At 43.7% G+C, this 22,244-nt stretch overlaps 1 protein-coding gene across 2 annotated transcripts; it reads right to left on the bottom strand.

Moving 5' to 3' along the window:
- Nucleotides 1-73: 73 nt before the first annotated feature.
- On the bottom strand, nucleotides 74-22,244 carry RANGAP1 (Ran GTPase activating protein 1). 2 transcript variants are annotated; one of them, XM_069807133.1, is made up of 17 exons: nucleotides 22,124-22,199; nucleotides 21,401-21,426; nucleotides 19,666-19,803; nucleotides 18,105-18,232; nucleotides 17,134-17,193; nucleotides 16,273-16,452; nucleotides 15,945-16,079; nucleotides 14,582-14,740; nucleotides 14,279-14,392; nucleotides 12,631-12,730; nucleotides 11,805-11,889; nucleotides 11,245-11,398; nucleotides 10,636-10,749; nucleotides 10,185-10,287; nucleotides 8,264-8,352; nucleotides 6,157-6,278; nucleotides 74-1,599 (listed from the first exon to the last, which is right to left on the bottom strand). In XM_069807133.1, exons 3-17 carry the CDS (start codon nucleotides 19,775-19,777, stop codon nucleotides 1,530-1,532), a joined length of 1,725 nt encoding a protein of 574 aa, XP_069663234.1. In that variant the 5' UTR covers nucleotides 19,778-19,803; nucleotides 21,401-21,426; nucleotides 22,124-22,199; the 3' UTR covers nucleotides 74-1,529. The 2 variants fall into 2 exon arrangements, with proteins under 2 accessions (XP_069663234.1, XP_069663231.1); XM_069807130.1 differs by lacking the exon at nucleotides 21,401-21,426 and having other exon boundaries at nucleotides 22,124-22,244.

The following is a 22,244-nucleotide window of genomic DNA, read 5'->3' as shown; positions in this document are numbered from 1 at the left end:
CAGTTTCACCAGTGGTTGCCTTGAGCAGGCCCACAACCTGAAGAAATTTAAGGAGAGACCACATGCAAGTAGGTCTTGCGCATACAACACACTTTATTTCAATCCAGTGCTCCAAGCCCTTTTTTCTGTCCATGCTGCCTGCACACCCTGCAAGTTAAACACCAGCTTTTCCTGCACTTAGGCCAAGCACATGCACCCTGCCGGCTGTGGTACACATTGCCTCTCACAACAAAGGGACAGCTAACTCCATTTCCTTAACTTCTTCCTGGCACTGGCTCTATTTATACTGCACATCGACTGTCAGGTTGGGTAAGGGAGGATGAATTGTCTCTTCCAACTGAAAACAGAGACGCAAGGAACAACTCTTTGCTACCTAAAGAGAAAGAGATGGGTTGATTCTCAGAGGCTTGACAGAAGAGGGAGCAGGACCAGCCTGTGAGCTTGCATGCTCAGGACTGGTACAGGTAGGCGCCACAAATGTGTAGGCACATGGACAATCCTCCATACAGAGATTTAGGGGCATCTGCTGCTACTCCTTCAGCACAAGAAAAAAAAAAAAAAAAAGCACAGTCCTACCCAAGAACAATCAGCACAGCCCTAATTCTTTGTGCTCTTACATGTACTCAGCTTTCAAACATGTGAACAGTGCACACAGTCCCAGTGTTTTGTCAAAGGGAGGAGAAAGGGAATATGTATTCCACAGGGACTTCATGGACTGTATTAATTTCCAAACCAAGCCTATTCAATTAGGAAGAGAAGGGAAAGGGACAGGGAAAAGGCAGGAAGAGGGAACACCACAGGTGATGGCAAAAAAATTTACAATAAAAATACACTTGCTCCCTTCAGCAATGGCCACCAGGGTCAGCCACACTACATGAATATTCTAAGCCACAGCAGCAAGGGAGTAGTATATTAAAATACAAATTAGCCACACACTGCCTTCGACAAATGGACTTGAAAGAAGAAACAAAGGGAAGCACAGTTTGCCCCTCTGACCCAGCAGCAGCAGAAGGGGTCAAGCACTCCCCTGGCTTGGAGAAGCAGGGGCAGCAGCTGCCTTCCTCCTGCACAGTGCTGAATGCCATCAGGGAGGAGCCACAGTCCAATAAAATAAAACAAAACGCACAACTGGGTTGATCCTGATGACAGCTCTTCTGGGCCCCCTGTTAGTCTTGGCACACCCTTGCCAATGCGACCAAAGTGGAGAACTCTTCTTTTCAATTCATGCAGAGCTCAGAGCAGCACTGACTTATCCTAGCGTAAGCACCTGCCCTGCAGACCAGGGAGCCACTTCATGAGGCATAGAAAAAAAAAATTCAGCAGGATTTGTCCAAATTTATGAAAGCAGAAGGAAGGACACACCTCCTATGAGGGGGGGTGGGGAAAAAATAAAAAAAAAAGAAAAAGAAAAGAGAAAGGACAGCATGTCTGTATGGGCTCTGGGATCCTCTCCCACCACGCAGCTCTGAGTTCTCTGCTGACGACAGTCCTATGAGGAGGGAAGGGCACAGCAGCACATCTCTTGTCTCTTACAGCTGGTGGAGCGTTTGTAAGAGCATGTGGCGAGCAAATGAACAGGAGTCAAGAGCACGGTTTGGTCTGTGGAAAGAGGAGAGAGAGAGAGATTTAAAATACTAAATTTAAGAGCTGCTTTGTACCTGACTTTGAATGAGCAAATAAACACTATTTCAAATGCACTGGGCTTGCATGCCCAAAAGCCTACATCTTTTCCCCTCGGTTATCTCTTCTGAAACCACTCCCTCATTGCTGCATGGATCACTGCTTCCCACTCAGAGCTTGCTGTGGAAAATTCTCTCTTCTTTGCTGAGTCTGAGTCAGGAAGACAACGACCAAGAATCCAAACATTTATTTCCACAGGTAAAAAAAATCAGCAGCAGATTGTTGATCTCTGCAGCCTGGTGTCTCATTTTGGGTAGAATGAAGTGGGTGGGGGTGGAAGCCCCCTTCCCTCCCTTCTGGCAATGTAATTTTCCATATAGATCCACTGTTTAGAGCCTCAAAACGCAGAAGACAAGCCTGCTTATACTCAAATCTTTTCTTGCCAAGTCATCTGCTATCTATGACCCAATGGTAACTTTGGTCTTGGGGCTTTTTAAGTCTTTAAAAGAGGCAAATGTAACCTCCTGCCCTCCCCACGCCTGAGGTCAAGTTAACACCTGACTGGCTTTGCTGGGCCACCTTTCAGGGTGCCTTACAAATAGCCCACAGAACCTGCAGAGCATCTTCTGAAAGGGCCTGGCACAGAGATGGCAATAGCGAGGTCTACCTCACGCAGAATAACCTCCTTGAAACCAGACGATGGTAATACACAGTCACAGCAGGGTTAACACAGGGCTAAATTGCCCTAACATTCCCATCACCTCCCAGTAATGTAAATTTCTGTTTCCACAGGCTAACTGTTCTCTAAGCACCACTGACACTTCCAACAATCTGTATCCACCTATTAGGGAACGTCCACTAAAGAATTTTAATCCAATGTCTTCTACTGTTCTGAGAATGGAAATAATTAATTTTACCTCTCTCGTACCCCACCACAGCAAAACAACTTCTAATAAGCAGAATTAATTAATTGAATCAATAAATTAATTAATAGCAATGAGGCCTACACAATTTGGGGAAAAAAGGTGAGCTGAAATAAAGATTGGAGCTGAAATAAAGATCTAGGTAGGAGCAAGAAGTTCGTCTCTGGATTTATAGTACATGGGCAATAGCTGCAAGAGGCAGTTTGGTATAGGGCTCCATGTCTGCTGCAGTTTAACAAGGCACAACCTGGAGAAGAGTTATCCCCTTTTGCTCCCCCAAGAGCCATTCAATGCCCCACACTGAACAGACGGGACACAATTACAACTTGCCATTTATCTTCAGAGCAGCTGGGTGAGGTATTTCAGTCATCACCTTTGGAAGACCCAGCCCTGTTGGCAATGAGCAGGGTGATTCTGCCTAGGCAACTCCCCGTTTTTGGAAATAGAGAACCTGAACTGCTGATGTTGATTACAGCCAAGCTCCCTCAGCCTCCTCTCCTAACACCAAGCCTCCTCTAACACCAAGAGCCTCCTTACTTGCTGTGGAGTTAAATTACCTGCCACCCTGTGCTACAGATGTTGAAAGAGGCCAGTGATGTGATCCAATACAACAGCAAAGAGCAGCAAAAAAAAAAACCCCAAAACAACAACAACAACAAACACCACCATCTCCAGCAAGTCATAAGTAGGCAGGCAGACAGCCACACGCTTTCAGTGTTTCCACCTAAAAAATTATGGAAAAGCACATGTGGATTCACAGCACCCTCTTGTGTCCAAAAAAAATAAAATAAGGACTGACATCAGCAGACTAAGATGGATGCTGCTTACACAGTCCGTATCCATAATTTTATTATTATTTTTGAATGGAGAACACTACCTACATCACAGATTGTCACAAAAGAAAGGAGGAGAATGACTACTCCAGAAGCAAGCCTCTTGCAGCAAAAGGCAGCAGAGCTCTAGCCTAGGCAGCTACAAGAACTTTACAGCTTTAGAAGCCTGAAGCAGCTAAGTGCAATCCTAAAGGAAAAACCTAGACAATATCACAAAAATGTATACCAGTTTGCTGCAAATGAAGGACTCTGTCAAACCCATGAGTGGAAGTAGATTTGTTGCAGAAACAGAGACCAAATGAGCTCTGCAAATTACTATGTTAACCAGTTAGAGGTTTAATTTAAGGTTAGGATGTGATTTTGTTCTGACTGAATTCCAAGGAAATACTAGGGGTGTAGGTAAGCAGTTTAACTGGACTGTTCTCTCCAGGTAACTGTAAAGGGTTTAACAGCTGCTACCCTTGTTCCCTTAGGGAAAGCATTTTAAGAAATACACATATTTATAAAACACAAAGGTATATTGCTTGTATATAGTGTTGACTTCATTATGCTGCACAGGACATAAGTTTTCCTATGATAATATCACACCTTGCAACAGAGGGGTTTGCAAATCAGAGAAAGTTTCAGCTCCAGGAATTCCATAGCACCAGGGACACTGCAGGCTGCAGGCTTGGCATTAGCACCCTTACATACCAAAGGCAGGCAGACAGATCTGCCTTCTACTGTGAGAAGCTCTTGGCTCTCACACAACTTTTACAGAACATTTAAACAAATCTCACTCTTTCAGAGACTTTCCCCTCTTGTACTTGGTAGTGAAATGCTGGCTGTGGATTCAATGGAATTTTTGTTGATGAATTCATTAAGACCAGAATTTTACTCTGATTTTGTTACATACAGCATCATCTACAGATGAAAAACATTTATTGGTATTTTGCAGGCCTAGAGCCTGGGAGAGGCGTACATAGACACACACAAGGAGAGGGGGACAAGTGTCTTTTGTGAGCAAATTCATTTAGAAGGACACGTCAAGTTGAGTTATGGGGCTACTCTAGGCACTGGAATCTGACATAAGCAATTAGAAGGGTCAAATGCACTGAACCAAAGTCCCCTCTTCTGTATTCCCAGCTTTGAGTGATTTAAAATCCTTTGTTTGGAGGGCTGGGGCTGACACTAACTGGTACTTGTTTTGATCAAGCTGGGTCTCTGCATAATTAGTGCCTGATGAAGTAAGCCATTTTCTTCACCCTTTTATTTTAGGACTGGTATTGGATCCTTACACTGTACATATCTATTTGATCAACAAGCAAGATCACAGACACAGGCAGCAGTGTAGGAAACAGCAGAAATCCAGTGATATGTCTGGAGAACTTCACACAGCAAGTCCTGATACTTCTTGCTTAAACCTATCATGATTGAGTTGGAGGCGTATTTGTTCATTTGGTAAGGCATATGGTCACTGGCTTCTAACTGTCTAATTCTTAGCCTGATCAAGCCAGAGAGGAGACAGGAGACAAACTGTTCCACCAGAAGGGCCTCTAGGTTAGCATTTGCACATGCATAAACAAGCTAGTTACATAGTTTTGTCTTCCAAAACTGACTTTAGCATGGCTGGTTGCTGGACACATACCACTGCTACACATCAGCTTTGACAGCTTCAGCCACACCAACTTGGAAAAAATTCTCCCCTATCACAACTGGCCTGCTTCCAATCCCAGTAGAACTAAGACTGACTACCAATATTTGACTGCATCTCTATTGCCCATGTTTTGTATTGACCACAAGTATTTGATTCCTCTGCTTTTCACCAGCAGAAGATCCCAAGCTTCAACATATTCCCCACACCAGGAAAATCAGGAAGGCGTAAGTCTTCTTCTGGAACCTGCTAAAAAGCTGCTCTCACCCTGTGTGACACATGGTCCATGCTGAGCCAAAGAGCCACTGAGTGCCAAACAGATTTCAGACCTCTGCTGGTTTTGCTTCAAGTGACAATTTTGGACTGTTTCTCCCCTTGACTGCTGAAGTCCTTGCTCTCTTGAGGAAAGGACTATTTGGGGTGTTTTTTCTAAATCACATCAACACTTAAGTTCACACTGATTTAATCCAGAAGAGATACAGATTCCACTGCTATTGCATTATCTACGCTTTAAGACATTAAAGCTGGTGGGGGCAGGAGTTGATTCCATACCTATACCAGAAGTAACAACATTAAATAGAGGCAGGCAGTAAAGCAGCTTCTTCAATACTTATGCTCCCAATTTAGTTCTCAAAAAAATCACTAGCCTTGTTGCTGTCACAGTAGGAACAGTTTCACTTAGGAATAAATTCAGTCTTTGTGTTTTGCACTGGTTTGATCTGCTGGTGTTCAGTGTTACACAGCATGACAATTCAGGTAGAGCTCTGCTGACCATCATACTCAGAAGGATGATTTGGAGGGCACAGTTAGATCCAGTGTGCTCATAGTTCACTCAAGCAGTGGCTAGAAACCCAGCAGGTTTCCTTAAGCTCAAAACACCTCTTCTGTGACTGGCATCAGTCTCTGCTTCAGAGTCAGTTAGATGCAAAGCCAGCTTTCCGCCATTTCTTCTTTAGCGTCAAGACTTTTTACTCTAAACCTTGCATTCTGGAGTAAGCAAGATAAAAGTAGAGGCCCATCAAACAATTAATCCTTAATTTCAGAATAGATATTTAGTGGGCTTTAACAGAACAGCTTGCAGGTAGCTATTAAGCCTCAGTTTCACTAGCTCCCACAGAGAAGGCTGCATGGCAAGTACAATACTCACTTTGTGACAAAAGCTGAGAGAACTGGGGCCAGGGATTTAGGGAAATAATCCTGCTGGACCATATGGTTCAAGGTCATGAGAATACCATAGAGGCTTGGGACAGCTTTGATCTTCTCTTCACTCTGAGAAAAGGACAAGAAGAAGGAAATCAGACAATCACTATTTTATCTAATGCACTCTAGTTCACAGAGGTAATGAATTCTCTGTTGAATGAAGTGCTGCCATACACTGTAGGAGAGAAAGCTGCTCACTAGATTAAGTGCAATGTTCCTCAAGCAAAGGTAGCCAACTCCATAGCTTCCCAGCACCAGCATCTGAAATAAAGCAGCATCAAGAACATTCTAGTACTTACCAATTAGAGCCTAGTGATTGACAGCAGCAGCAATGGGGAAAGGGAAGTAATGAACTTGCAAGTGAAAAAGCCAAATCTTCTCAGAGGCCCCTGTGTCAAAGTGTTCTCCTAAGGAATTTCACCTGACTTTAATTCATAAAAAATTCAGTTGCCTTAATTATACAAATTTTTCGTGTATTATTCTGTAGCTCATTTTTGTACCATCTCCAGTTCTTTGGCAGGCTTCCTCCAGAACTTGATGTAGTATTCCCAGAACTGGTCTCTCAATTATGTACAAGATAAAGCTACTAGTCATCCCTATTGCTGTTGCCCTGCTTATACAGTGCATAAGTTATTCTTGCTCCTAATGTGATGCTAACCTACATGTCCCAACTCTTACATTGTTTTCATTTATTTCTCCACTACCATCCCAACTGAAGCCCTTCACTCTGTAGGCAGGATCTGGACCTGTGTTTCTAGGTGTATGACCTTGTATTTCATGGTGCTAGGAATACCTGTTGCTCGTGTACTTCCAGCTATGTGGGACAGAAAATGATGGAAGCTGCTCCCTTCTCCACATATGCCTAATCCATCAACAATGCTCTATCACAGAGGACAAAAAAATCATCTGGCTGATCCTGAAGGGCTTTATTATCAACGCCACTTCCTGGTCTGAAAAAGTTCTTCTAGAACACAAGTCTGTAACTTGTGCCTCATGCATATTTGCTGTTTTCTGTATGGGATAAGAGGTAGGTGGTAGTCCCCAAAACAAGCATTCTGCAGAACAGAAACCATCTCTGGTTCTGTTGAACTGTCCAAGAAGTGGGAAGCCCAGCATTGGTCCAATGTACACAAGGAAAGGCTAAGCTCAATCTTAGGAAATTAAGATGTATCCAAGCATGTCAGCAGCTGTCTGCACCCCAAGCTGGATATTACCAGAAGGAAATCTATAAACATAATTAAGAGCAGGCAGCTACAACATAGATTACAGCTATTCTGTCATTTAGAATTGTCTTGGTCCAAGTTTTGATTCTCAGCTTCTAGGTCTTGAGGCAGCAAGAAGCATTAACCCTTGTAGCACAAGTAGGCAAAGGTGCTCCTTAAGTTTGCACACAGAACCTCTCACCAGTCATCCCACTGAAAGTAAAGCTACGGGTATTCTAATGCAATTTCCAGGTTTCCTACTGACCCTCCATCCTTTCTTCTGAGAAAGTTTATTTCCTGTAACTACATACTTGACTCTAGTATTTGGCAAAAATACTCCAAAGCATGATGTTGAATGCTATTGATCATGCTACTATGCTATAGCTTCAGATGCTATTCAACCTTAGTCCTATGCACCACAAAATGCTCTACTCAATGCATCTGAACATGCATGAGTAGTTGGATATATGTTTTTGAGCCATGCTAAGAGGTTCCCTAAAGGACCACATTAACTAATAATATTGTAGATTAGACTCCTGGACATGGCTTTTTATAGACATCATAGTCCAGCAGCAGCACTATTTCCTTACCTAACCCTCCCTGCCTCTAGGGGATGACTGAGAACACAGAGCACATTAAGCAGAAGAGGTACAAAGAGCTGACACCTCCTTCATCCTAATGCAACCTTGTAATTTGCAGTTTCTGCTGGACCTGCAGACTTCCATTGTCCCTGGGCATCAGGCATGCACAGGCACCCAGCTGCTTCCATGGCAACATAATTACCCAAAACCCAGCCAGTCTGGTCTTAAACAGCCAAAACAACCATAACTTAACTCTTTCCTGCTTCCTCACCTTAAGCAGTCCCATATGGATCAAGAGGCTTGTGATAAATGCATCTGAATTAAATGTGGCAGAAGTGAAGGCTTTTCTCATCAAGGCATCTAAAAAGAAATAAATGCATCATATTAAACAGTATAGAAAGGGATGCTGTTACGGATTTTAAGATCAAGATTGATCATACAGGACCTCAGGGAATATCAGCTGTTAAAGGAGTTTTGGGAGGTAATATCTGTTAAGATTCCAGTTGTCTTTGCGGGGACTAGGTATAATCTCTGAAACACTGAGACAGGTAAACCCCAGCCCTTAAGTACAAGGCCTGATACAAAGGGAAAAACAAACAAACAAAACACACACACACCCCCCAACAAAAACAGCAAAAAAAACCCCCAAAATTCTCACACTGCCAAGCTTCAGATGCTATTCAACCTTAGTCCTATGCACCACAAAATGCTCTACTCAATGTATTTGAACATGCATGCTATGTGCGTACATGTGTATAAATACGATCAGATGAAGCAGAGCAGCAAGAGTTAGAGCCTTGACATTGTAAAGGCCAGCAAGAATTCACCTTTCATTTGAAACCACAAGGAATGAGAACACAAAGAAAACTTGTTCAGCTGTTTTCTGGGCTCCCTCAGGACCAATATTCTCCCACAAGCTATGGGCAAACTAGTGCTTTAGCCTCTCATGTCTACAAGGTAGGCAAGGTACCCGTTTTGACCTCTGATCATTCTGGTTTCTTGCAATGAGCAGAACCCCCTAGAGCAGCTGTAGAACAGTGTCAGACGTTAACCAGGGACCTCACTGTGAGCTGATGGTTACTTCTCTGGAAGGAGAGTAATTGCCAGGTTCTACCCTTCCCTTAGGAGCAGGAGTAGTAAGGAACAGCTATCAAGATAAATACGTACACAAGCACACTTCAGACAACAAAAATATCCTGTGCTCCATTTTTTGTTGGAGACAACTCACTAACAGGCATGAGCCAAGGCCAACACTAGCTCAATGAGATGCCAACTGACTATTTTTGGTTGATTGGACCCATAATCAACTGCAGAGAACTCTATTACATTACTGTTTTACAGACAACAGCTAACAGTTTTACCATGTCTGTGTATTCCAAACTAAGAAATCCAAACGAGGGAAATGCACATTTGTTTGCAGTAAATCACTCTAAGTGGTCTTAAAAATAATTGATCCAGTTCTTTTGCACAATATTGATAGGTAGCTCATGTATGGGAGAACTGTACTGTTGGGGGATTTGAAAAAGATGAAAGTCAGTGGTCAGATGCCTGGGAGCATTTGGAAGTTCTTGTTTCTGAGTGAGAACATGGAGGGATACTATTAGTCCATGCCAAAAAAAAAAAAAAAAAAAAAAAAATCAGACCTAACCCAAATCACTGCTCCAGAATATACAGTGAGGAACAGTCCCTTGCCTGTACATTAGCTTCTGTGCCTTATCCCATGTTGCAAATCTCTGCTTCCTGAAGAAATTAAAGATTTTTCAGACTTGTAAGAAGAGACACTAAGAGGTCTCTCTTTACACTCTCTTAATACTACACTGGAGAGGCTACTTCCTGCAAAATGCTTTTTAAATAAACAGCCTTGAAAAAGTAACTGACAGAGGACTACTGGCTATTGACAGCCTAGCATCAAGGAGATGCAATAAGGGCAGCACAGGTCCACTAAGACAGCAGTTACAACTGACAGTCATCATCAAGCTTTGGGAGCACAAGATATGCTAAGTTCAGAATCAATCTCTGCTTTCACTCCACACAACAGCATGGCACAGCTTGGTACTTTGTTATCTGGGGTTTCCTGCTGCCAGGGACAAAACAGTCCAATGGCCTGGCCCAGAGGGGCCTTCCTCTGCATCGCACTGGTGTCCTTGACGCTGAAGCAGGTCACACCGCAAAGTGAAGAAAGGCCCAGTCACCTGTTGTTTCATGCACTGCTGTTTTCACTGGGGCTTCATCTTTGAAGACTGAGGATATCCTTAGGAGAGCTGTAACAACTTTCTCTACATCAGATGTATCTGTCTGAAAGACAAGGGAAGAAAAAAAAAAAAATCAGGGGCCATTCAGTTCACTGCTCACCAGCTACAGATGTGTCTCTGCTAGGGCTGTGACAAGAATTACAGCCTTCAGCTGACATCAGGTTTTCCCTTGGCCATATCACAAGGCATAAGCAACACTGTGAAGCAAAGTTATTCTATGTAGAAGCTCTGGGCACCAGTATAGGCATTAACTGCATCATCTGCTTCCATAAGGTTCCTCAGGATCACTGGGGAGAAGATGCAAATGTAGGTCTCGAGAGAAAGTTATCACCTTTGAGGATTAAATGATTCTGAGAGACAATCAAGCACAGAAGACCACTGGCTCACCTACCTGCTGAGCTATCAGCACAGAGCACTTTGGTCCTAGTCGCAGCAGCTTCTCTGGTGATGGGAAAGCAAGGAACGTGGCAATGTCCACAGGAGGAGATGGTACTGGAGTTGAATCCTGAAACAGGCAGAATCCATCTCAAGTTTACTCTTGGAAGTAAGTAAATTGGTTCAGCAGCAAAGGCACATAGGACAGGTCAGGACGCAGGTACATCAGGTCAGGATTTATTCTATTTGAAAACTGTTTGAGGCTGGAATGAGCCCAGAGTTGGAATAGCCAGAATAAGCTAGCACAACTGCATGGTATTGCACGTACAAGGCTCCCACCATTTTCTGGACATGGGAAGACTTTTTCTACCCATGTTTGTTACAACCACTACTCAGCCTTTCCCTCCATGCAAGTGTGCATATGCACACTTTAACAAAACATGTTTCCAAGTAATCCATTTTCTTTATTTCCTGCATGTTATCTCCCTGACTGTTACTACAGTGCCAGCCCATGCAGGAATATGAACTCCCGCCAGCACATCAAGTTCAGACTCGCTCCAGTTCTCATTTCCTCCTTTACTCTCCTCCAGCTGAAGAAACAAGAATGCATCTGAAGTAAGCTTACTTGTGAATCAATTATCTTCTTAGGAGTCAGTGACTCCTGTTCTCCCTGTCCTCTCTCCTTCAGCTGTTGCTGTTCTTCCTCCTCCTCTTCCTCCTCCTCTTCATCTTCATCCTCCTCCTCCTCTTCATCATCTTCCTCCTCCCCTTCATCATCACTAAGGTTTGAGAGTTACATGTTACATTAATTACACACTTGTAATTCCTGTACACTGGAACTCAAACATTTTTTCAAGAACAAAAAAGCAGCCTCTCCTCAAGTCTTACTACCACAAGTACATCTCCACCTACAACAGATTAAGAGGACACTCAGGCTTCAGTCACCCTGTGGACAATGACAAGCAAAGAGCGAGGAATACAATCAATAATTAACACTGAGATAAGTCCATCAATGAAAACAAGACACAAGGCTTATCCTGCTTTGGAATCCCTTGACTGTGCTGCACACTCAGACCAACATCCATCTGCAGTGTTACAGTCCTTATTTTAAAACAGATAGGTGAATGAAAGTATTGATGAAAACTGTTGAAAAATTTCTGATTTCAGTTCTGGTACCCTGCCTACCTCAAAGATCCCAGCACAGCTGCCATATTGAAGCCTTCAAGGATCTCCTGGAGCTGCTCACATCCCTCTTCTCCCAGACAGTTACCTAGGTTGACAGAAGAAAGGGAGCAGACTTAACAGATGCATACAAGTTTGTTCTTGAGGATTTAGCTGTATAACCTTGTCTACCTGTTATTTCTGAAATCGAACAGTTATCAGTCATTTCTACACAACACCTTAGAGACAGCAACACAGACTTCAGCTGTCAGAATCAAACACTTGTTAAAGCAAATTTCAGCAGCATTACATGATGGTTGGAAACAAACCAATCCCCTAATTTTTCAGAGTGTCTTTGAGAGACTTCCTGCTAGTTCTATAAAGAGCTCTTGTTCTCAGTGATTCTAAAACAAAGACACATGGCACAGTACCACCAAAATGCAGTGACCCAAGGTATGAACAGCAAAAGCCAGCACTGGTCAAAGTTCTCCCACTCTTCTGCACAGATGCACACAGAGGGTTTTGTTTGCAAGTATGAAATATCTGATATCACAATGAACAATTAAAAAAGTTTTACTGAAAACAGGTATAGGTATCAGTTTAATCTTTCCACCTTAAGAGATGTACCAAAACTGCTTAACTTTAACAATTAACTGAGTTCATGGCTTAAGAAAACTTTCAGGATCTAACTGCTTCCTGTCCCAAGGTCATCCAAGTTCAGCTACTCTGAGTACCATTTTTTAAATGCTGACAGTTGCAAGACTAAAATATGTGATACTGTCAACATTCTTCCTAGTGGTTTCTTGTTGGGATCAGACTAGACATACTTTGACCTAGCAAACTTACATACCATTGAGATCCAACTTCTCCAACTCTGCCTTATCTTCAATAGCTTCAGCAACAGTCAGAGCAGCATCTCGTTTGATCTCACAGAAGGACAAATTCAGTTCCTAAGAAACAGAAGAACATTTCTTTGCAGAATTCCTATTAACATCCATCATTTCCACAAGCTTCACGTGCTCACAAGTGTTCTGGAAAGAATCTCATTAGAAGAGGCTCTTAGCAAAAAAAAAAAAAGTATTTTTAATTGGAAATAAATAAAACCTGACACATACTCCTACTTCATATATCTAAAAGAGGCATTTTGAAACATACTATTGTAAAGAGCAGCACTGCTGAAGGTAACCACTTTACTAGAATAGCCACAGAGACCAGAGCATTTTGACTGCTCACCAAAAAGGTAGTAGACATTTAAGTACTTAGCTAACTGGAGATCCTCACTTATCCAAGGGTCACAAGAACATTCCAGAATTCACACACAAGCAAGTCTTACTGAAGAAGGGTAGCTACTATACTAAATGGACTGCACATTTGCTTTTGAACAATTACATTGCAAATTAAGGCCTTCAAAACACAAACTGTGAGTGGTACTACTGATAAACAGAGACAGCAGACAAACAGTGTGGACAGACTAGTAAGAGTAAAGTTATTCAACAGCCAGGCACCATCCCCCACCATTCCACACTGTGCTCAATCAATCCTTTCCTGAGAAGAGATTTAATATTAACAGCAAAAGGGAAGCAGTCCTTGAACAGAATGAATCAGCTATGATTGCTTCATGCTACGCTCCCTTAAACACTTCTGCTCTAGAAAAAAAAGGATTTAACCTGTGGCTGTTCATCTCAATACCCCCATGAGAACCCCTACTTAAGTTTTCCTGGGAGATTCAGACATAAGCTCCAGTAGAACCAGCAGAAGCCTGAGCAAGGGACCTCAACACCACAAAGCACCTACTTCTTTCTGTACCAGGTTCATATATGTAAATAAATATTAGCACTTAGCTGAATTTTGGTCTTTGACTGTAAGCTTGCAAGATTAGGAATTATGTATTCAGCATCTGTCCCAGTGCAGTTGTGACCCATGGCAGGTGTTTCTAGAGATCCTAGTTTACATACATTACTGACTGGACTTAGGCCTGTCTAGAATGTTGTCAAACGCAAGTCCTGTGCAAATACTGATGTAGGAGGCTGTGATATTGCCAAAAACCTAAAAATATTTGGACCTTTGATACATGCACTAACAAATAAAGAGCATTAGTTGTATGAACTCTGAAATGCTGAAGAGACTAAAAGCTGTTCATGAAAAGGAACGTATCAGTCCCCACTCATGACCCTCTGAGAGGTTCTAAAGTCAGATACTTCCATTACCAGATTTCTTGAATAGCACTTGCTCTGCTGAACCAACAGCTTCAAAAACATCAAGTGGAGTCTAAACAGATCACTGGTACACCTCCATGTAGAATAGTCTCAGCTGGATGTGGCAATGCCACTGATTTACAATACAGCTTATTGCTTTTGAGTTGTGAGCACAGAGCCTGCACTGAAATGAATCCCACTTTAAAATAATCAGTAGTGCTAGGAGAATGGACAGAAAACCAGGAAATGGGAAACAAAGCATTTTCAAAAGAGATTCAAAGCTGAACACCAAGACGACAATACCTTTAATTTATGAAGCCCTTCTTTAACAGCATCAGCAATAGCAACAGCACCCTTTGAACGCACCAGGCAGTCTCCAAAGTTGATCACTTCAATCTGCCGAAGCGCCTTCAGAGTCTGCAAGGCAGCACAAATTTCAAAGTACAGACTTGCAAGGAAATGAATCTCCTATCACTCCTGGAAGGTCATCTTTCCCACCGCAGCATGTCATGTGGCTCCACCAACCCAGAGGTGCTAATGCTAACTGTATTTGAGGAGACTGGGAGGCAGAAGACAAACCCAAAGCAACTGCTTAGAACAACTCACCTCTGCCATGGCCACAGCTCCTTTCTCTGTGAAGGTGTTGTCATTCAAGTTTATAACCTTAAGCAGCGGGTTGATAGCAAAGGCCTGGGCCAGTGCCGTGATGCCAGGATGGTTAATTCCATTCTGTGGCATATGGACCTCTTCTAGAGTCCCAATGATCTGGGAAAAGATGCAGATGAAAAAAAGCTGTTAGGAGACATAGTTCAACTCCAGATTATAGTGTTCTATTCTAGGATTTGCTTAAAATTGTTTTCCTCCAACTCAAAACTCCATTAGCTCTTCTACATAGAACTATTTACCAGGAATTATGTCACAAATCCAAGGGAAATTGCGGGCTCATGGCAAGTGTCAGATTAATATAAAGCCCCCGATTCTAAGAGTCCCAAGTAGTATCTTCCCTCTGTGTCTGCTCTAGGATACCTTAAAACATGAGTTCTTCACCTGTGGTTCAACACCACTGAAACAGACCAAGTAGCATCACTGGATACAATATTTTTTAAATTAAGATCTACATTTCACCCTGACTGCAGAAGCAAACCCGTAAGAAAATTAGTATGAACACTGTTTATGGACTAAACAGCATGTCACAAAACACAATGAATCCCATTTTGGTAGTGCCATTCAGTCTGAATTCCTCATGAATCACTTTGTTATGTGCCTCTCAAGTATTTAAGAAGTCTTATTTTTGCCATGATTGCTGATTGGTCAAAATCACATCCAGACAGCTCTTTACAAAAAAAGAACAACCTATAACCTGTGATATCATTGTTAATATACCTGAAAATATACATTATAATTCAGAAATTGCTTTTAACAGCAGTGGAGGAAGGAAAAGGAAAGTAGATAGCCCCAAACACAGTGAATTCTCTTCATCCAACAAAAGCGCAAGTTGGCCAGTGACAGCTAGAGAAAGCTAGGCACCACTTAGAGACCTCACAGGATGATCCTAGCGAAAACACTAGGTTGCTTTTGCCAGATGATTAAACAACTAGGCAGAGAGGCACTCAAGAGGTCAGCTGGTACACCTACCCCAGTGCCAGATAACCTCCCTTAGCACAGAGGGAGAAAAAGGAATAGGACTACTATTAATCTACTCAGGAGACGCCTATTTCTCCCTCAAGTAACTAATTTACACAGCCACTAGTTATGTGTTTGGAAACTTACACCACAAACATTCAGTCATCAGTTCTAATTGCACTTGTTGAAGACTCCAGTTTCAGCAGCAAACATCATAACTTTAGTAAACCAACAATCAGGCCCTGCCTCCAAGGTGAGGCAAGCTCTGTATGCATTATCTTTAACATTAGCACTTAAGCACACCTTGCTCCAATTTGCTGTCAAGAAGCTCTGGTTTGCTACTTACCCCAAAGGCTTCAGCCAGGGCAGTGGCACCATCATTCTCCAGACGGTTTCTGCCAGCCACAAATATTTTCAAAGCAAGCGGCTTGCCCTGGGCACTTGATTTCCTGTGACACTCTTTCAGAGCGGTTGCCAATATCTAGAGACAAAACAAGCAGTTTATACTACCTCAGCATCTCATTCTGAAGGAATCCAAACGTGTTTTGTATATCCAGCTCTAGAACTGGACGATCACCAACCTTCCAACCTCAACCATTCTGTGATTTGGTGTAGGGCAGTCTGGAGCCAAGTGCTGGCTCTGACCTCATTCCCAAAAAGGAGACAACCCTTACCTTGCCACCACCAATGCCCATGCCACAGTTATTGAGCTTGAGTTCCTGCAGAGTGTAGCACGCGGGGCTCTTCAGCAGGGCCTCAAAGCCACGCACACCATCTGGGCCAAAGGCATTGTCACTCAGGTCCAGCTCCACCAGTTGGGCTCCAGCAGTGATGAGTGCATCCCCCAAAGAGATCTGTAAGGAAACAGATGGCAGTGGGTGGGTGGGAGGGAGGGAGGGAGGGAGTGGATTGACTTTAGTGACAGCATCACTGCAGTGGCTAGGTATGGAGTGATTCTGCAAAAAAATTCCACTTTGAAGACATTCAGCAAAGCTGCATAGGGAAATAAAACTTTAGAGCTAAAGCCAGAGAAGAAGTTGTGCGAATTAAGCCAAAGATAACCATAAGGCAGTTACCAAGAAGTTATCCCATCCCTTTAGGTCAAATGCTCATTTTTCAAAGTGAGTTTCTCACTCTACACTGCTAAAAGAAATATTGTTTTCATTCTGTTGAGTTTATCATGTTCTTGCTTCACAGGACTCAAGGAGGTAGGGAGCTCCAAATGCTCTTGGAAGAGATGGCCATATGCTTTTATTTAGAAAGCTTAGTTCCCATTCTATCCATCAGGTCATGAGGATGTTTTCCCCAGTGACAAGGTTCTTCACTAGCATGGACCTGCATTTGGCCTTTTATCAACTCTTCTCCACCTCATACAGAAGGAGCAAAAAAGAATCACTTGCCTATTCTGAGACACTTAGTGTTAACGGTGTAGAGAAAGATCAATTCTGTGCTAAAAAACATACTCCCACAAAAAGAATGACAGGTGAGAAAAGAAGTTATATTTGTCAGAAGTCTCAGATCTAGTTTTTACTTACCAAAGCAGGAGGGATCTCAGACCTTAGTCTCCCTGTGAACATGTCACTCCAGTGACACCTCTAAAATAAAAAAACATACAGATAGAAACCATTAAAATATTTAGGACAACATAGTTGTACAGAGGTTTACACATACAAGCTACATTACATCATGGGGGACAGCTTAATACTGTCTGCCTTCCCTTGGGCTTGTCATTTGATTGTACTAAAGCGCTACAAGAACTAACGTTACAATTATTTCACTTGCAAGGACATAAAGCCACTGAAGTGCACATTGTAAATAAAACAAGAATTCTTGCTTGCATTCAAGCTGGAATTCTTTTCTGCCGAGAAAACTACCACAGGAAAAAGAAGCAGGAAATTGAAGGATACATTAGGAATGCATGTTTTACTAAGGTATGGAGCTCAACAATCTGAACTTACTTGAAAAGCCACACCTGGGTGATTAACGCGAATCAATGTTTCACGCTCCTCTCCTGCAAAGGACAGTGCCTCTAGCAGGACAGCATCCTCCTAACATTAGGCTAGAACAGTAGTAGGGAAGCATAGCTTGGACATGGAAAAACCTCCTGGTGCATTTCCTCCATTATTTCCTCCCTATTCAGGCATTCTCTGAAGACTCATTCTTCAGAAGATCTGATCATTCTCCAGAAGATATGACCCAGCTTTTCCATTAGAACTTAAGTTTTGTTGCCACAGTTCTTTGTTTACAGATCCCGCCTCTGCAGAGAGGCTCTTCCTTGCACAGCTTCCCAGCTTTACGATTGGAAGCCTTCTGAACAGGAACAGTTAGGAATGCAGAAAATGTTCCTATTATCCCAAAGTCCCCATGTTCTGCCATATTTTCATATGGTTGTTCCTCCTACTGGAAGAACCACCAAGCAACCTTTGGGGCTAACTCAAGGCACGCTACTGCAGGAAGAGTATTCTCTACTTCTTCCCTTTCACCACCACCCACTTGAGGATCTCACCTTGAGCTCTGATTTCTTCTCCAAGGCTTTGGCAATGACCTTTGCTGCCTCCACACCCACTGTGTTGCCTTCCAGACGCAGTGCTTCCAGGCCATCAAATTCCTCAATTTGCTTGATCACTTCTTCAGCTGCAAAAAGCAGATAGTCTAGTTGGCCTTTTAACTGTCATCTTAGGTACCACAGTAACACTCTGATGCAGCAATACTTGCTCAACTCTACCCTTAGTGAAAACAGCTGAGCAATGTTATCTGAAAGAATCCTGAAACAGCAGTGGAGAGCAGAGCTAAAATGTCAGGTCACTAGAGAGAACGTTCTCCATTCCCCACCCTGCCTTTTCATAATTTATCTCTAGTTCTATTCTCTGATAGCTATCCTCCTATTTGCAAAAGTAAGTTTCCTTACTTACTCCTAAGTAAGATTCCTCTGCCATTCAGCACATGGTTTAGGAGCAAGAGTGCATGTGCCTACAAAGATGCAAGGACTAAGCTAAAAGTTAATGGGAATTGGTGCCACAGCAACAGGAAGAAGTTCCCACTGACTGACAAAAGTGGATGCCCGTTTAGCAAATATGTCAGGGTGGAACAATTTAACTCGAGGGCAAGACACAGGAGCAGGCTGCAGACTCTCTTCTGTCACTGGGCATTTGCTATCATTCCCAAGCTCCAAAGCCTTTCCCCATAGTTCAGTGGCTTTGCACTACATTGAAATTTTTTACAATGAGGGTAGTGAAACACTGGAACAGGTTGCCCAGAGAGGTAGTAGATGCCCCATTCCTGGAAACATTCAAGGTCAGGCTGGATAGGGCTCTGAGCAACCCGATCTAGCTGAAGATGTCCCTGCTCATGGCAGGGGGGGTTGGACTAGATGACTTTTAAAGGTCCCTTCCAACCCAAACTATTCTATGATTCAGAGATACTAAAATGGCATATAAAAAACCATCACCTTTGGAATCAGTAAAAAAGGTATGCACTATAGCGAATAATCTATAGCAAATATATACATATTCTCCAGATATTTACTACATTAGCAGCCACTGCAAGACATTTTTAATTGGGAAACACACATATACCAGCAAGAGGTATTCCAGGGGAAAAAAACAACCAACCAACCAAACAAGAGTCTAACCAGTTGATCAGAATTTGGGAAGAAACTGAACTATTGCAGCGGACTAACGTATCAGCCCATTCCTCTTTGCAAGTCTTTGAAGCATCTACTTGTTCCAAGTGCTGTCATGCACTTGCTTACTCTTTTTAAAAGGAGCACTGACTTCTAACGCACAGTGACTGCCAAAAGGACTTGGAAAGAACAGCAAGAAAACAAGAATCACACACCAGAGTCCCAAATCCCAATTCTGCCAGCTGTAGCACTGCCAGCATAGCAGGTCAAAGCAGGGTACAAGAAGGGAAGGAAGTGTCTCTATCAGAAGCAGCTGTAGGTGAAAGACCCTTCCATCACAGCTAATATTATGACAGCTTGGCCATGCAGGATTAGCAGGAGGTTTACCACAAGACTTTAGAATTTCAGGGAGACACTTCCCAAACACAAGGGTATTTTCTCTTACCATCTTCAGCTGTATTGAGTTTAAGGCTCTGGCCTTTGAAGCTCAATTGTCCACCACCCACTTTGGTTTTGGCAAGCGACTCCGCAAGCTTAGTGATGTCTTCTGATGCCATTTTTCTGCTTTTCCAAATGTTAAGAGCTGTCAATTAAAAGAAACTGTCAACATAAAAAAGCAAACTACAATATATAATCTGTATGAATAATCATATTTATTTGAACACTAATGTGGTTTTTTGCTCCTGAGATACTGAGTTTTCAGTGTCATTAGGGTTTTCCCCAGAGCTCATTTATGACAGCTAGGCTAGATTAATATTCCAAAGCCAGCCAGTCAGATGGTGTTGATTCTTCCAATACTGATGAGACTTGGGTTTTGATGGAATTGTTATACTTCATAAATAATCGGTAGCTAAAGCTATGGATTAAGGCCACATTAAAACATTTTACTCTTTCTGCAATGCTTTTACAATTAAAATGTAACATTCCTCTCTCCCCAAACCCCATCCTTTAATTATACACACTGCACATTTCCCCTGTTCTCCAACGCAAGCTAGAATGAACACAACTGTTTTTTCTTTTCAGTGATATCCCCAGTAGTGCCCTCGTCAGCACAGTTCCAGAACCACCGAGTTGCTGAAAACATCATGTGTGTTGCATACAAAACTCTCTCTCAAGTTTATGGGTTCTCTTTCCTTTCGGATGTCCCACACAGATTTGTCACACACATTAAACAGGATGATCTTACACTGATGATGAATTAGCAACCATTTTGCCTTGAGGCACAAGTTTGAAGCTAGCCATGCCTAGTAGCATCTGCATACCATTATTTAATGAATATCAATCACTGTGTGAAGTAACTGGCCTCCATTCATTCAGCAGGATAAACAAAGCATGTTTCTTATCCCAGCACCTCTGCTGGGATAAAAGACTACACACAACTAGTGCTTAGAAGCAACATACTTAGAAAACAGACTTCTGGTATCAGTGGGGATGAAGGTTCATTCCTACAACAGAAAACTGGTTCCCTTCCATTCTTGTCTGACTTAGAAGTGGGCCCACACTCTCGCAGCTCTTTGAGCTCAACAGCACTGGTTTCAAAACACCCCCTAAGTGAAAGCTGTACATACATACTTTCCTCCTGATGGCTAGCTGTGAAGTATTTGCCTTCAGCTTCCCCAGGGTACAGCTTCTCTTCAGCCTTCATTAACTTTAGTATTGATTTGGAACACAGGGGGAATGAAAACATCCCCAAGGTTGATCAACATCACTTCTCTAGGATGACTGTCCTCTCAAGTAGGTGCTACCAGGAGAAAGACGCTCACATAACTTACTCTACCCCTACCAGGCCACACAGACACCAGACTGATGGACATTCCCAACCTCTGCCAATCCAACACCGAGAAGGGAGAAAGAGAAGACATCCTCCAACCCGTGAATGCTTTACCAGACAGGAACAAAAGTTAGGATCCAAAGAAGTCAGTCAGCTCACCCAGTTCAATTATTAACTTTGCTTTTAAATACCTCATCACTCTACTGTTTAAAAAACGAGTTCTGTTCTGCTATGATGCTCTTCTATACTCTACATGTGTACTTGGTCTCTTCGCTTCTCTTTCCCTTAAATCCCCTCTTACTTTCCTCGTCTTACAGGCTACTTCCTAATTTCAACATAAGAATTCATCATCGCATCCTGAAGCATGTTTTCTTGCAAACACGTCAGTCACACCGAACTCTCAACCTACCAGAGGTCTCTTCGCTGCTAGTTCTTCTGCACGGAAAGATTTAAAAAAATATAAATAAATAAAAATTGAAGAGTTAGTACGCTTGGTGAATAAAACCAAGATCTGGAAATGGCTGAAGAGAGGCTACCTCGTTACTTAAAGACTGTACGAAGCCGTACGCTTCTCGACCGTCAAAAAAGTTGGTTCGGCCGAACGCTTTATTTACAACAGTTCGCCCACGCCAACAGACAACACGCCGGCTACCTGCTGCGCTCTCCCACGGAGGACCCTGGCTCTGCTCTGCCCTCCCGGCAGCGGAGGGCCCGGCTCCCGGCTCCGCTGGGTGACAGCCCCCGGCCGGCCCCTGACAGCTCCCTCCCGCCGCCGCCCGAGGGCTCCTCTCTTCCTCCGAGGGAGCTGCTCTCCGCGGCGGCCGCCGTGACACACGCATCCCCCCGCCATAACGGGCCCCGTCGGACGGCGCCGATCGCCCCCCCCCCCTTCCCCTCTCCCCGCCGCAGGCGCGGGCGGCCGCCGCCCGTCGTGGAGGGGTCTCCCGTGACCTGCATCCCCGAGGGGGTTACCCTCGCCTCCGCGTGGGAGCGCCGCGCGAGGAGCCGGGCGGGCGGGAAGCGGCGGCGGCGGCGTGTTAGTCCGCGGGACGGCCTCGCCTCACGCGCGGCCGCCTCCCCCGGCCACCAACGGCGGCGGCTGCCGCCTCCCCTCCGCCCCGCTTCCCCTCACCTCCGCGCCGGGACGGATCCGGCGCCGCCGCCCGCCGCTGGTCTGCCGGTGGAGGGGGGGGGAGGCGATGGAGCGGGGCCGGCCCGAGCCCTCACGCCGCCGCCGGGGACGATGGGGGAGG

This window comes from Haliaeetus albicilla, chromosome 19 (genome assembly GCF_947461875.1).
Source record: "Haliaeetus albicilla chromosome 19, bHalAlb1.1, whole genome shotgun sequence".
Taxonomy (NCBI): Eukaryota; Metazoa; Chordata; class Aves; order Accipitriformes; family Accipitridae; genus Haliaeetus; species Haliaeetus albicilla.
The sequence above is the reverse complement of the archived record's forward strand: the minus strand, read 5'-3'. Positions and strand labels throughout refer to the sequence as shown.